Source organism: Ambystoma mexicanum, chromosome 8 (genome assembly GCF_040938575.1).
Source record: "Ambystoma mexicanum isolate Mex_15411 chromosome 8, UKY_AmexF1_1, whole genome shotgun sequence".
In the NCBI taxonomy this organism is placed as follows: domain Eukaryota; kingdom Metazoa; phylum Chordata; class Amphibia; order Caudata; family Ambystomatidae; genus Ambystoma; species Ambystoma mexicanum.
In genome coordinates, this window is record NC_090929.1 from 76,464,754 (window position 1) to 76,478,170 (window position 13,417).

At 50.4% G+C, this 13,417-nt stretch overlaps 1 protein-coding gene across 1 annotated transcript in view; it reads right to left on the reverse strand.

Annotated features, from left to right (window-relative positions):
- Positions 1–13,417, reverse strand: part of AK8 (adenylate kinase 8) — a 564,615-nt gene that overhangs the window by 474,604 nt on the left and 76,594 nt on the right. The window contains exon 4 of the mRNA XM_069609314.1: positions 7,319–7,435. Within this exon, the coding sequence (XP_069465415.1) occupies positions 7,319–7,435 (117 nt within the window). The remainder of the gene's footprint in view (positions 1–7,318; positions 7,436–13,417) is intronic.

Consider the following 13,417-nt stretch of genomic DNA (forward strand, 5'->3'; position numbering starts at 1 on the left):
CTGTAGCGCTTCCACAAATGCCTCCATATGCTCCTGTAGCGCTTCCTCCCATGCCTCCTCTCGTTCCTGTAGTACTTCCACCCATGGCTGCATATGCTCCTCTAGCGCTTCCACTGATGCCTTATTATGCGCCTGTAGTGCTGCCTCCCATGTCTCCTAACATTCCCGTAGAGCTTCCTCCCATGACTCCTTATGCTCCTGGCGTGCTTCCTCCCACGCTTCAGGTTCATGTAGTGCTTCCTCCCATGCTCCTGCAGTGCTTCCACCCATGCCTTCTTATGCTCCTGCATTGCTTCCTCCCATACCTCATGTTCCCGTAGCGCTTCCTCCCATGCTTCCTAATGTCCCTGTAGTGCTTCCTCCCATGCCTTCTTATGCTCCTGCACCGCTTGCTGCCATGCCTCCTTATGCTCTTGCAGTGCTTCCTCCCATGCCTTCTTATGCTCCTGCACGGTTTCCTCCCATGCCTTCTTATGCTCCTGCACTGCTTCCTCCCATGCCTTCTTATGCTCCTGCACCGCATGCTGCCATGCCTCCTTATGCTCTTGCTGTGCTTCCTCCCATGCCTTCTTACGCTCCTGCATGGTTTCCTCCCATGCCTTCTTATGCTCCTGCACTGCTTCCTCCCATGCCTTCTTATGCTCCTGCACTGCTTCCTCCCATGCCTTCTTATGCTCCTGCACCGCATGCTGCCATGCCTCCTTATGCTCTTGCTGTGCTTCCTCCCATGCCTTCTTACGCTCCTGCATGGTTTCCTCGCATGCCTTCTTATGCTCCTGCACTGCTTCCTCCCATGCCTTCTTATGCTCCTGCACTGCTTCCTCCCATGTCTCCTTGTGCTCCTGTATTGCTGCCTCCCATGCCTCCTAACATTCCTGTAGAGCTTCCTCCCATGACTCCCTATGATCCTGCATTACTTCACCCATGCCTTCTTATTTGCCTGAATTTCTTCCACCCATGACTCCTTATGATCCTGCAGTGCTTCCTGCCATGTCTCATATTCATGTAGCACTGCCTCCCATGTCTCCTTATGCCACTGCACTGCTTCCTCCCATGCCTTCTTATGCTCCTGCATTACTTCCTCCCATGCATCCTCATGTTCCTCATGTTCCTGTAGCGCTTCCTCGCATGCCGCCTTATGCTCCTGAATTGCTTCCTCCCATGCCTGTGTATGCTCCTGTAGTGCTGCCTCCCATGCCTCCTCACATTCCTGTAGAGCTTCCTCCCATGCCTCCTTATGCTCCTGCAGTGCTTCGACCCATGCCTTCTTATGCCCCTGCATTGCTTCCTCCCATGCCTTCTTATGCTCCTGGATTGCTTACTCTTGTGCCTCCTCATGTACTTGTAGCACTTCCTCCCGTGCCTTCTTACGCTCCTGTATTGCTTGTTCCCATGCCTCCTTATGTTTCTGTAGCGCTTCCTCCCGTGCCTCCTCATGTTCCTGTAGCACTTTCTCCCATGCCTCCTTATGTTTCTGTAGCGCTTCCTCCCATGCCTCCTCATGTTCCTGTAGCACTTTCTCCCATGCCTCCTCATGCTCCTGTATTGCTTCCTCCCATGCCCTTTTATGCTCCTGCATTGCTTCCTCCCATACCTCATGTTCCTGTAGCGCTTCCTCCCATGCTTCCTAATGTCCCTGTAGTGCTTCCTCCCATGCCTTCTTATGCTCCTGCACCGCTTGCTGCCATGCCTCCTTATGCTCTTGCAGTGCTTCCTCCCATGCCTTCTTATGCTCCTGCACGGTTTCCTCCCATGCCTTCTTATGCTCCTGCACTGCTTCCTCCCATGCCTTCTTATGCTCCTGCACCGCATGCTGCCATGCCTCCTTATGCTCTTGCTGTGCTTCCTCCCATGCCTTCTTACGCTCCTGCATGGTTTCCTCCCATGCCTTCTTATGCTCCTGCACTGCTTCCTCCCATGCCTTCTTATGCTCCTGCACTGCTTCCTCCCATGCCTTCTTATGCTCCTGCACCGCATGCTGCCATGCCTCCTTATGCTCTTGCTGTGCTTCCTCCCATGCCTTCTTACGCTCCTGCATGGTTTCCTCCCATGCCTTCTTATGCTCCTGCACTGCTTCCTCCCATGCCTTCTTATGCTCCTGCACTGCTTCCTCCCATGTCTCCTTGTGCTCCTGTATTGCTGCCTCCCATGCCTCCTAACATTCCTGTAGAGCTTCCTCCCATGACTCCCTATGATCCTGCATTACTTCACCCATGCCTTCTTATTTGGCTGAATTTCTTCCACCCATGACTCCTTATGATCCTGCAGTGCTTCCTGCCATGTCTCATATTCATGTAGCACTGCCTCCCATGTCTCCTTATGCCACTGCACTGCTTCCTCCCATGCCTTCTTATGCTCCTGCATTACTTCCTCCCATGCATCCTCATGTTCCTCATGTTCCTGTAGCGCTTCCTCGCATGCCGCCTTATGCTCCTGAATTGCTTCCTCCCATGCCTGTGTATGCTCCTGTAGTGCTGCCTCCCATGCCTCCTCACATTCCTGTAGAGCTTCCTCCCATGCCTCCTTATGCTCCTGCAGTGCTTCGACCCATGCCTTCTTATGCCCCTGCATTGCTTCCTCCCATGTCTTCTTATGCTCCTGGATTGCTTACTCTTGTGCCTCCTCATGTACTTGTAGCACTTCCTCCCGTGCCTTCTTACGCTCCTGTATTGCTTGTTCCCATGCCTCGTTATGTTTCTGTAGCGCTTCCTCCCATGCCTCCTCATGTTCCTGTAGCACTTTCTCCCATGCCTCCTCAGGCTCCTGTATTGCTTCCTCCCATGCCCTTTTATGCTCCTGCATTGCTTCCTCTCATGCCTTCTTATGCTCCTGCAGTGTTTTCCCCAGGCCTCCTCATGTCCCTGTAGCACTTCCTCCCATGCCTGCTTATTCTCCTGCATTTCTTCCTCTCGTGCCTTCTTATGTTCCTGTTGTGCTTCCACCCATGCCCTCTTATGCACCTGCGGCACTTCCTCCCATGCCTGCTTATGCTCCTACAGTGTTTTCCTCCCATGCCTCATGTCCCTGTAGCACATCCTCCCATGCCTGCTTATGCTCCTGCATTTCTTCCTCTCGTGCCTTCTTATGTTCCTGGTGTGCTTCCACCCATGCCCTCTTATGCACCTGCGGCACTTCCTCCCATGCCTGCTTATGCTCCTGCAGTGTTTTCCTCCCATGCCTCATGTCCCTGTAGCACATCCTCCCATGCCTGCTTATGCTCCTGCATTTCTTCCTCTCATGCCTTCTTATGTTCCTGTTGTGCTTCCACTCATGCCCTCTTCTGCACCTGCAGCGCTTCCTCCCATGCCTTCTATGTTCCTGCAGTGCTTTCTCTCATGCCTTCTTATGCTGCTGAAGTGCTGCCACCCATTCCCTCTTATGCTTCTGCAGTGATTTCTCCCATGACTGCTTATGCTCTTGCAGTGCCTCCTCCCATGCCTTCCTATGCTCCTGCATTGCTTCCACCCATGCCTGCTTATTCTCCTGTAACGCTTCCACCCATGCCTGCTTATTCTCCTGTAACGCTTCCACCCATGCCTGCTTATGCTCCTGTAGGGCTTCCACCCATACCATCCGATGTTGCTGTAGCAGTTCTGTAGAGGAGCAGACGTGTACGCCATTGACAGAACCCGCCCCCTCACCTCCTTCATACTGGATGAAGGTTAGGAAGACCCTGTGCATGACACCAGGTATCATTCCAATACTGCATCGTGGATATGAGAGACGTTATGCACTCAGGCAACCTTACTGAATGAACCCTCGACCTGAAGTAGTAACAGGAGATCTGCAGACATCACTGAACATCGAAGAGCTGTAAAGTAAATCTGACAGGTGCAAAGTGATGTCATAAGGTGAAGAGATGACACACAAACGATATGAGAATGCTTAAAGAATGAAGATTTAACTGAAGAAACAAAGTAAACATGTATTACTAGTGCGAAGAAACCATATATACCGAAGAAAAGTAACCAGATGAGTAGTGAATGTATATACGCAGAAACGCAAGGTAGATGAGCCACATAGAGGCTTGCTGCAGTAGAACATATAACATGGGTAAAGTGGCCATGTTGAAAAGATGGACATCGGCTCTGAATAATAAGTAAAGCGAAAAGCTCGAAGAAGAAACCAGGGCTGCAGAGCTGACAGATGCAGGAAATACAAAATGTGTGCATGAACAAAGAATAGCTGTTGGTCAGAGATCAAGGATGCCACAGCAAGAAGCAACTGCAAGGTACAAAGGGAGTCGACGAGGATAGCCACGTATGCAGATTATATTTCTCTTAGATTAAGTAAATGAGCGGACATTTGCAAATGCCAAGTATTGACTACTGACGATGCAGAAAAGCAAATGTGAGACAGAACAACCAAATCTACAGAGACTGAAGAGAGTCATTACATCCAGGATACATTTCAAATAGCATTAAATAGAAGGTGAAATGGACAAAATCATGGTCTCTTCACACGTGGTACAAGACCAGGAAACAAGGCCTATTCATAAAACTCCAGGTGAAGATAACGATGTACCTTAACTCTTCTTAAAGTTCCAGAGAAGAGAACATCCAGCAAGATCATGAACAATGGAGAGGTTTTGGCTGAAGGCTTGGTGGATGAGAGATGGTAGACTAATTGGGCAAGTGGGCAGTAGTCTGATGTTGTTCTCTGCACCTGGGTTTCATTTTGCTTACGTGATGTTAACGAGCCGAATGTCCTGGTTGGGAGAGGATGCCAACCTATCATGAGGGGCAGTCAATGATGTTACTAACACTTATAGAACCTATAAGTAGATATGTTCCCCTAACCAACCACTCCGTCCAATAGGTTTCATTATTTGCCATGTAGGATGATGTCATAGCCGACGCACATCGAGGTATACAGTCTTTTTGTAACTAAAATGTTACTGAGAGTGTGTGGACCACAATTTGTTGTTCGCCAGGTTTCTCTATTTTATTGAGCGGATAATAAAATAGTATTTTGCCATTTTATTTGAGTCTGTCTGGTTATTTGGGTCTGTTATCCTTTATTGTGATAATCCCATTCTGCGCATAAGAACACTCAACGGTGCTACTGCACACTTCCTCCATGCCTCCTTATGTTTCACCAATGCTTTCTCCCATGCCTTCTCATGCTCCTGCATTGCTTCTCCATGCCTCCTTATGTTCCTGCAGTGATTCCACCCATGCCTCCTCATGTTGCTGTAGTGTTTCCTCCCAGGTCTCCTTATGCTCCTGCATTGCTTCCTCTCGTGTCTGCTTATGCATGCTGTCTCATGCTCCTGCTACACTTCCTCCTATGCCTTCCTATGCTCCTGCATTGCTTCCCCATGTCTTCTTATGCTCCTGCAGTGCTTTCTCCCATGCCTCCTTATGCTCCTGCAGTGCTTCCTCCTGTGCCTTCTTATGCTCATGCAGCACTCCAACCCATGTCATATCCTCCTGTAGTGCTTCCACCCATGTCTTGTTATGCACCTTCAGCGCTTCCTCCCATGCTTTATGCTACTGTAGCTCTTCCTCACATGATTCCTGATGCTCCTGCAGCGCGTCCTCCCATGCCTTCCTATGCTCCTGCAGTGCTTCCTCCCATTCCTCCTTATGCTCTTGTAGCGCTTCCTCCCATGCTTCCTGATGCTCCTGTAGCGCTTCCTCCCATGCCTTCCTATGCTCCTGCAGTGCTTCCTCCCATGCCTTCCTATGCTCCTGCAGTGCTTCCTCCCATGCCTCCTTATGCTCCTGTAGCGAGTCCTCCCATGCCTTCCTATGCTCCTGTTTTGCATCCTCCCATGTGTCTTATGCTCCTGCAGTGCTTCCTCCCATGCATTCATATGCTCCTGCATTGCATCCCCCATGCCATCTTATGCTGTTGCAGTGCTTTCTCCCAATGCTCATGCTCCTGTAGTGCTTCCTCCCATGCATTCCTATGCTCCTGCATTGCATCCCCCATGCCATCTTATGCTGTTGCAGTGCTTTCTCCCAATGCTCATGCTCCTGTAGTGCTTCCTCCCATGCCTTCTTATGCTACTGTAGCTCTTCCTCCCACGATTCCTGATGCTCCTGCAGCGCTTCCTCCCATGCCTTCCTATGCTCCTGCAGTACTTCCTCCCATTCCTCCTTATGCTCCTATAGCGCTTCCTCCCATGCTTCCTGATGCTCCTGCAGCACGTCCTCCAGTGTGTCCTTGTGTTTATGTAGCGCTTCACCCATGTCTACTAATGTCCCCATAGCGCTTCCACGCACAGACTCTAAACTGTTCCTCTCCTCTGACAGCATTCATCTCCTCCTTCCCGCACTCCCAGCTTGCCAGCAGCATTCTCCGATGACCGTCCTAAAGCCCATCTTAAAACGGGCTCCTACTACAAAGCTGTACTGTGTGAGGTTTAGGCACAGGAAAGGTGGAGGATAGTTGGCCCAACTCCCCCAACCCTTCCTGTCTGAGTCCTGCCTGCCCATGCAGGTGTTCCTGGGCTGGGGGAGTGCCATTTATTCGGCGGAAGCTGAGTCCTCATTGCTACCACCAGCGCCCCCGCCGCTTAGGCCCCCAAGAAGTGCTGGTCCCGACAAGAGCGAAGACCCTTCCGGCTTTCCCATGGCTCATTCGGAGTCTGCATCTTGCCACTGGTCGCCAAAACACTGCCTCGCCGTTCTTTGACGTCAACGGCCAGGCCTTGCCATACCGCTGTTCTCTATGCAGGGTGGGTGGAAAACGAAAAACAGGTCCTTTGGTGCGGCGGGCATCCTTCTGCTCGGGCTGGATTCTCCTGCAGCAGGACGCCTGCCGGCTTATATGCAGCCTAGCACGCCCTCTCCTATTGTTGCCCTTTGCTGGCATTTCCCTCGGTTTGGCGCGCTTCCCTGTCTGGCTTCCATTCCCCTACCCCTTACCCAAGGGGGAGGGAGGAGGACCCTGCCCATGTCATCAGGGCGCCTCCTCCATCTTCTTTCCCGCTCCCACGCGGACACACATAACACATCCAGGCATATCATCATCTGCATGCCCGCTCACTCCACTGCAAGCCTCCAACTGCCACTACCACCCCACCCCGTCCCTCCCGAATCTGTACCAGGCCTCCCATCGACTTGCCCCTGCACGCCATGTTGGCTATTGGACAGTGTTACTGTATTAAAGGCGCATACTCACTCAGAGATGTTAAGTTACAGGTTATTGGGGGCAGAGCAGTGGTGAAGGATCATGGGAGTTGTAGTTTAAAACACCTGGAGAGCCAGACATTGATTAAACATTGAGAACCGGAAGTCTGCGAAGCAAAGGCCATTGTAAAGGCTGGGGATAGGCTTCCACTACATAACTACCCAGTGTGATAGGGTACCTGTCCTTCGTCTTCACACTCTGCGTCGGCGACTTCTTCAGCCAACGGCTTGGCACTCTCAAGGAACTCCTGCCGGCTCAGGTGTGTGGCTTTCAGCTGTTGGGAAAGGAGCTTGGCCTGCAAGGAGAACACACAATGCGTCAATGCTTCAAGGAAAAGACGCCCGGACGTAGTGGAAGCATCAGGGCGCCCACGTCCATATATTATCAAACCACAATTATGCATCATGTGATGGGGTGAACGGGAAGACACCGCTGAATGGTGGCCCATGTACGCAATGTTTCCAAACACACAACATGTCCTCATTTTCCAAGGATACCTGTCAAGACTGAAGCTGCCTGGTCTCTTTTTATAGACAATTATCAGCCAACCGACTTTACCAGGATTTGAACCTGTGGCCTGCCGATAATACATAGATTGCAGCAGCAAGCAAGCGCTTAACCACTGAGCTATCTTACCAGCCTAATGCTCTAATGATGTGTAATTGAAACCTATTTTGCCATTATTTTAAGAACAGTTCTAGCTTCTCTATTCCACAGATAATACTTTTCTCTGATTAAAAGGGTATACTGTTAGAATAACTGCTAAGACCCTATGTACATACTGAAATTGCATCCATGCTCTATGCCGTAATCACTGTCTTCTAAGGAGTGCAGCCCGAGTGGTCAGCCCCGCTACCAAAAGGTGAGCCAGGCCTTCACGTAAACCACATATTTGATTTAAGATTAAGGGATACATTTGCTAGGGTTTAAGAGGCTTAAAGGGGACACTTTAAAAAAAATAAAAGTGCTTTTTGACAAATTAGCTTAACTTTATTGATAACTTTCTGACAACCCTTTGTTTTTTGTTTTTTATTGTTTGCATACCTCAAGTTTAGGGTGCCTTGATCCCCTCCCCCCATTCTTCTCTACTGAGTCCCTCTTGTTTTCTTCTCCCACATTTCTCCTGGGTTCACGGCCTAGTAGTCCAGATTTGATAGGCCAAGTCTACAGCTATTGCTACAAAACATCAAACAGAAACACTGCGGATTCCAAAACATTGGATTTTGTTCAACAAATGTTAACACATAAAGAAAATAAAGATGGGGGTTGGGTTGGGGTATTAATTAAGGTGGGGGAATATGAGGGGTTGGAGGGTAGGCGCATTTATTTTCGTTATTATGTGTTAAAATCAGTAAGAAACACAATCAATGTTTTGGGACTGGAAGTATTTTTTTCATTGTTTTCACATAGATCCAGTCTAGCGCTTCAATTGATTTGGTTCAGTGGTTACACTGAGATGAAGTCTAATCCATCTATATGTATATTTGTGAAAGTGTGTTTGTATGTTCGAGGTTGGCTCCAAGCCCATAAAAGTTGGTAGGTTGATATTTTGGCCTAAGGTCGGCATACCAGTATGGGGTGTACTGGCGATGGTGAAATTTGACCAAGCCCACCCATTCGCCCTGCACAGGGTTGAGTCCGGCCCGTGAAATAGGCGATTTCGGGAGATTGCTGATTTTGCGATTTTTCCAAAATAGGAAGTTAGAAAACAATACGACATACGCAAGGCTACAGCAGACCGCCACTTGCAGGTCAGCTACAGACACGGGCAACGGCAGGTATCGGCTAGTAACTAATAATTAAGGTGAGATTTTGTTGCAATGTGGTCTTACGCAGTCTAACAGGCCCACCTGTGATCTTAAGACCTTTTAGACCTGCTTTTCAAGCACACTTTTCTCTATCTGAAGGGGGTGCTGGGGCAAGGCCCCCTCCCCCGGGAAAAGCTGCGTCTGGCTTTTTGCAGTGACTCTGGGATGAAAACCCTTGTGGAAACTATCACACAGAGACATCCTGGGGGAGCGTCCACCTCTGCGGCATGGGTAAGGACCTGTGTGTCAGCAAGACAGCTCAAGAGGTTTATGCAATAGCAGCAGAGATATGTGTAAAATATCCAAGTCACAGGTCTCAGTCCCAGGAGGGTTGACATGGCCTATGGGTAGGTGGGCTGATGGACGGATGGTTTGGTGTGGGCGATGGATGAGAGATGGAAACATAGCTGGATGGGTGGACGGATAGATAGATGGATTCTCTCTTCACCGGCATCTACACTGCAGCTGAATATAAGCCTTCCCTGGACCACGAGGCTTCATCCACCATAATTTCAACGCACCCTCAGGTAAGCCCAGCAGTGCTGTATCTGAATTTAACAGTGCTCTTTGCGCATCACCGATTGTTCACTGCTGCATCTCCACACTTGCCCTGTGGGTGCTCCTTTAAAAGCAGCTTTGGCTTTTAGCTGTTTTTGCCTCATTCATGCCTCATTTACACTAGAGCAGCTCAGTGGGGCTGTGTTACTCATGAGTTCCGATTCCTGCTCCAGCATGGCGGTGGCCATATTCTACAACAGGCTACCTTACCAGCTGTGCCTGCCTTTGCTCCGATTGGACATCAAGAGCAGCCTTAAGGCCAATCAGGGAGCGGCAGGCTGAGCCGGCCCCCTCTCCAAGGCCCACCAGTAAGGCCCCTGTCCGGACCTGTCCGGAGCTGGAGAGAGCCCCCCTCAATGCCGCCGCCCCTGCAACTTTCCCACAGCCCAGGCTGCACACAGATCAATTTGACTCTTCCCCTGCATTTCGGGGTCATGAACAATGCACCACTACTTTGCACCGGTAAGCACACTGGATCACCTGCTCCTGGACCACAAACCTCTATCTGGTTGCCTGCTGAATCCTTCCTCCCTTGCCTCAAAGACTGACTGCAAACTCTACCTTCTTCCCACTTGACATGTGTATCTGCTGTGCATTTCACATATAGCCTGCTTATGTTGCCTGCTAGTGCCAAACCCATGTTTCCTCCTTAAAAGTGCCTTAAACTTCTTTACCCTCCATTTTGTGCTGTTTTGGTGCTCTTTGGCAAAATCAAACCTATATGTGCTTTTTAAATTGCTGCAACTTCCATTCTGTTCTGTATCTGTGCTTTTTGGCAAACCCAAATTTAGGTGTGCTTTCATACCTTGCACCCCCCACCATTTCTGTAGCTTTTTAGTGCTTTTGACAACTCCCCTACCTATCTCTCTCGGCCCCTCTATTTCCAGGGCACTCTCCATCTCTCCTGTCTATTCCAACAGCTATGCTATCACTTATCCTCTCTCACAAAGTCTGGAAGAAAAAAACAAAAAAAGCTTTCCTGGACTCTGACCGAGGCCTTCCCATTCTGACACCTAACGTCAACGCCACTTCCAGACAGACTTTCACAGACATCCTCTTCACTGTACCCTCTCCTGATCTGTGTACACCCCACCTGGTCTCCACTCTTTCTCCTTTCTCCCCACTCACCCATTAATGGTGGCACTAGATGGGAAGTTCTCCTTGCATACTTCACATCCTCTAGGTACCTCATTAAAGTCTATCACAATAGCACTATGCTTCTCGACCGGAGCCTGCCCTTCTCTCATAAACTTCCTCCCTTCTGCTGCCACCCCTTCTTTCCCTCTCCTCACATCTCCAACACCACCTATGGGAGTACCACGCCCCTGTACACCACCTCGGAAAACCTTCAAAGGTGGTAACCAGCTCCACTTGGCTATTCTGAATGCTCGCTCTGCTATGAAACACTTCTCTGACATCTGCCTCCTTCTCAAAGTCCTTGACTTAGACGTCCCCTCTCTTACCGAGACGTGGTTCGATGCCAGCTCTGTCACTGCTCTTGACACTCTCCTTCCTTAGGGCTAGAAAATCCTCTCCACACCCAGACCCAACAGGCATGGAGGTGGAGTGGCCCTGATCTTCCCTGAGGGGGTCCCTGCTTCCATCATGCCCACTCAATCCTACTCCTCTTTTGAATGCCTCGTCTGTAGGCTGGGGGTCTCCCCCACTTTCTCTTCCACCCTCGCTACTATCTACAGACCCCCTGGCCCTTTCTCCCTCTTCCTCTCTGAATGGGCCGACCTCACCTCATCTCTTTCTGCCCATTCTTCCAGACTCCTCCTCCTTGGTGATGTCAGCATCCACCTTGACTCTCTTGAATCATCCACTTCTCAGTTCCGGGTCCTCTGTGACTCCATCTCTCTCACTATTCTTCCTTCCGGCCCAGCCCAACTCATCGCCAATCAGGTCATTACCCCAATCTCCTGGTTTGACCATTCACTTCTTTCCTTTCTACCTGGGGCCCTTTGGCCCTCTATCCGAACCAGCCCCTGCACTGCCAGCCTCCTTCACCGTCATTCAACCAATGAAGTGAGTGTCCATTTCTGCTTTTGCCTCCAGCTTGATCCCCCCTCCCATTCCCTCTCCAGACTCTCACACGGACTCCGTCCTTGCTAATCTGCATCTTGCCATCTCCAAAACTCTCAACATCCTTGCCCCTGCCACGAGAATTTGTCTGAAACCTGCCGCCAAGAACAACAGCTGGTACGACTCCAATCTAGCAACTGTGAAACGCAAGTGCAGAGTTGCTAAACGTAAGTGGCAGACCTTGGGCTCATCCTCTGACAAACTGGCCTGCTGCCTGCTCCAAAGGCGATATTGCTTCTCTATCCGCTCAAAAACAAAGGCCCGCATCACTAGAGCTTTTAACAACACGGCCAAACTTTTCAAAATCTGCAAGGAATTCACCAATCCACTTGCAGTCTCCACCACTCTCCTTCCTTCCCAGGCCCTCTGCACTGCCTTGGCCTCCCACTTCACATCCAAAACTCAGGACATCCGGTCCTTATTCTCCTCCACCCCATCTCCTCTCCCACTCCTGCTCCCCTGCCTCCGTTGGCCCCCCTCATACAACTCCCCTCACTCTTTTTCCTGCCCATAACATCAGACAAGGTCTCTAGAGTGATCTGCTCTATGAAGGCCTCCTCCAAACAGGTGCTCTCCCGCTCCTCCCGAACCATTAAGGCCATCTCCTATCTCGCTCTGGCCCTTGCTGACTTCTGTAACCGCTCCTTCGCCACTGGCTCTTTCTCTCAAGCACTCCCTTCTGCACCCTCACTTAAAAAAGCCTTCTGCTGACTGCTCCTGCCCAGCTAACTATGGCCTCATCTCTATTACCCCCTTCCTGGGAAAACTCTTGGAAATGTTGGTCCTCCCCCAACTGACCCTCCATACCGATCTTGTTGGCTGCCTTCATGACCACCAATCTGGATTCCAGGCATCCAGAGGCACGGAAACTGCTCTCCTGAACACCCGTGAAACCCTGCTCGCAAATCTCGACTCCAACTGTCCCGCTGTTCTCATCCTCCTCGATCTCTGCTCTGCCTATGACACGGTCAACCATTCCATCCTCAAAATGACTCTGACACCCTCGCATCACTGAATGGGCACTGGACTGGATGACCTCTTTCCTCACTAACCGCCCTTAATACCCTCTGAGTATTAAGCGCGTTATAAATAACAAATTACAATTATCCTCTCAACCTGCGTGTCCCCCAGGGCTCCATCCTATCGCCTTGGCTCTCCAATATCTAACTCGGTCACTTGCTCACCTGATATCCTCCTTCTCTCCTCATTTCCAGTGTCATGCCGATGCCACGCAACTTTCCTTCAACCTTCCCTTTTCCTCCCCTTCTTCCTCCTCGCTCATTCCTGACTGTCCGCCATTCAGACATGGTGTGCAGCAAACCATCTCTGTCTCAATGCCAGTAAGACGGAGATCCTCCTCATCGGAACATCTGTGTCCTCTTTTCCTCCTACCCTCTGTCCACCCTTTCTGGGCCCTCTACCTTCACCATCTTGTGAGGCCAAAAACCTTGGGGTCCTCTTCGACTCCGCTTTCTCCTTCACCCCTCACATCATGGAACTTACCAATAAGTCCCACTTCCAGCTCCACCTTCTCAGAGGCATTCTTCCCTTTCTCACCTTCCTCCAGAAGCTCACTGTCTCCAGAGCTCTGGTCCTCTCCGGGCTGGACGACTGCAACAGCCTCTTTCTAAATCTCTCTCTCGCCTCCCTTTGCCCCTTCCAGCTAATCCAGAATAGGGCTGCAAGGCTTATCCTTGGCCTCAAGCCCAGGGACCACATCTCTCCTGCCCTAAAATCTCTCCACTGGTTCCCAGTGGCTGCAAGGATCAAATTCAAGACCCTCTGCATCATCCACAAAGCCTTCTGGGGCCTGGGACCCTGCTACA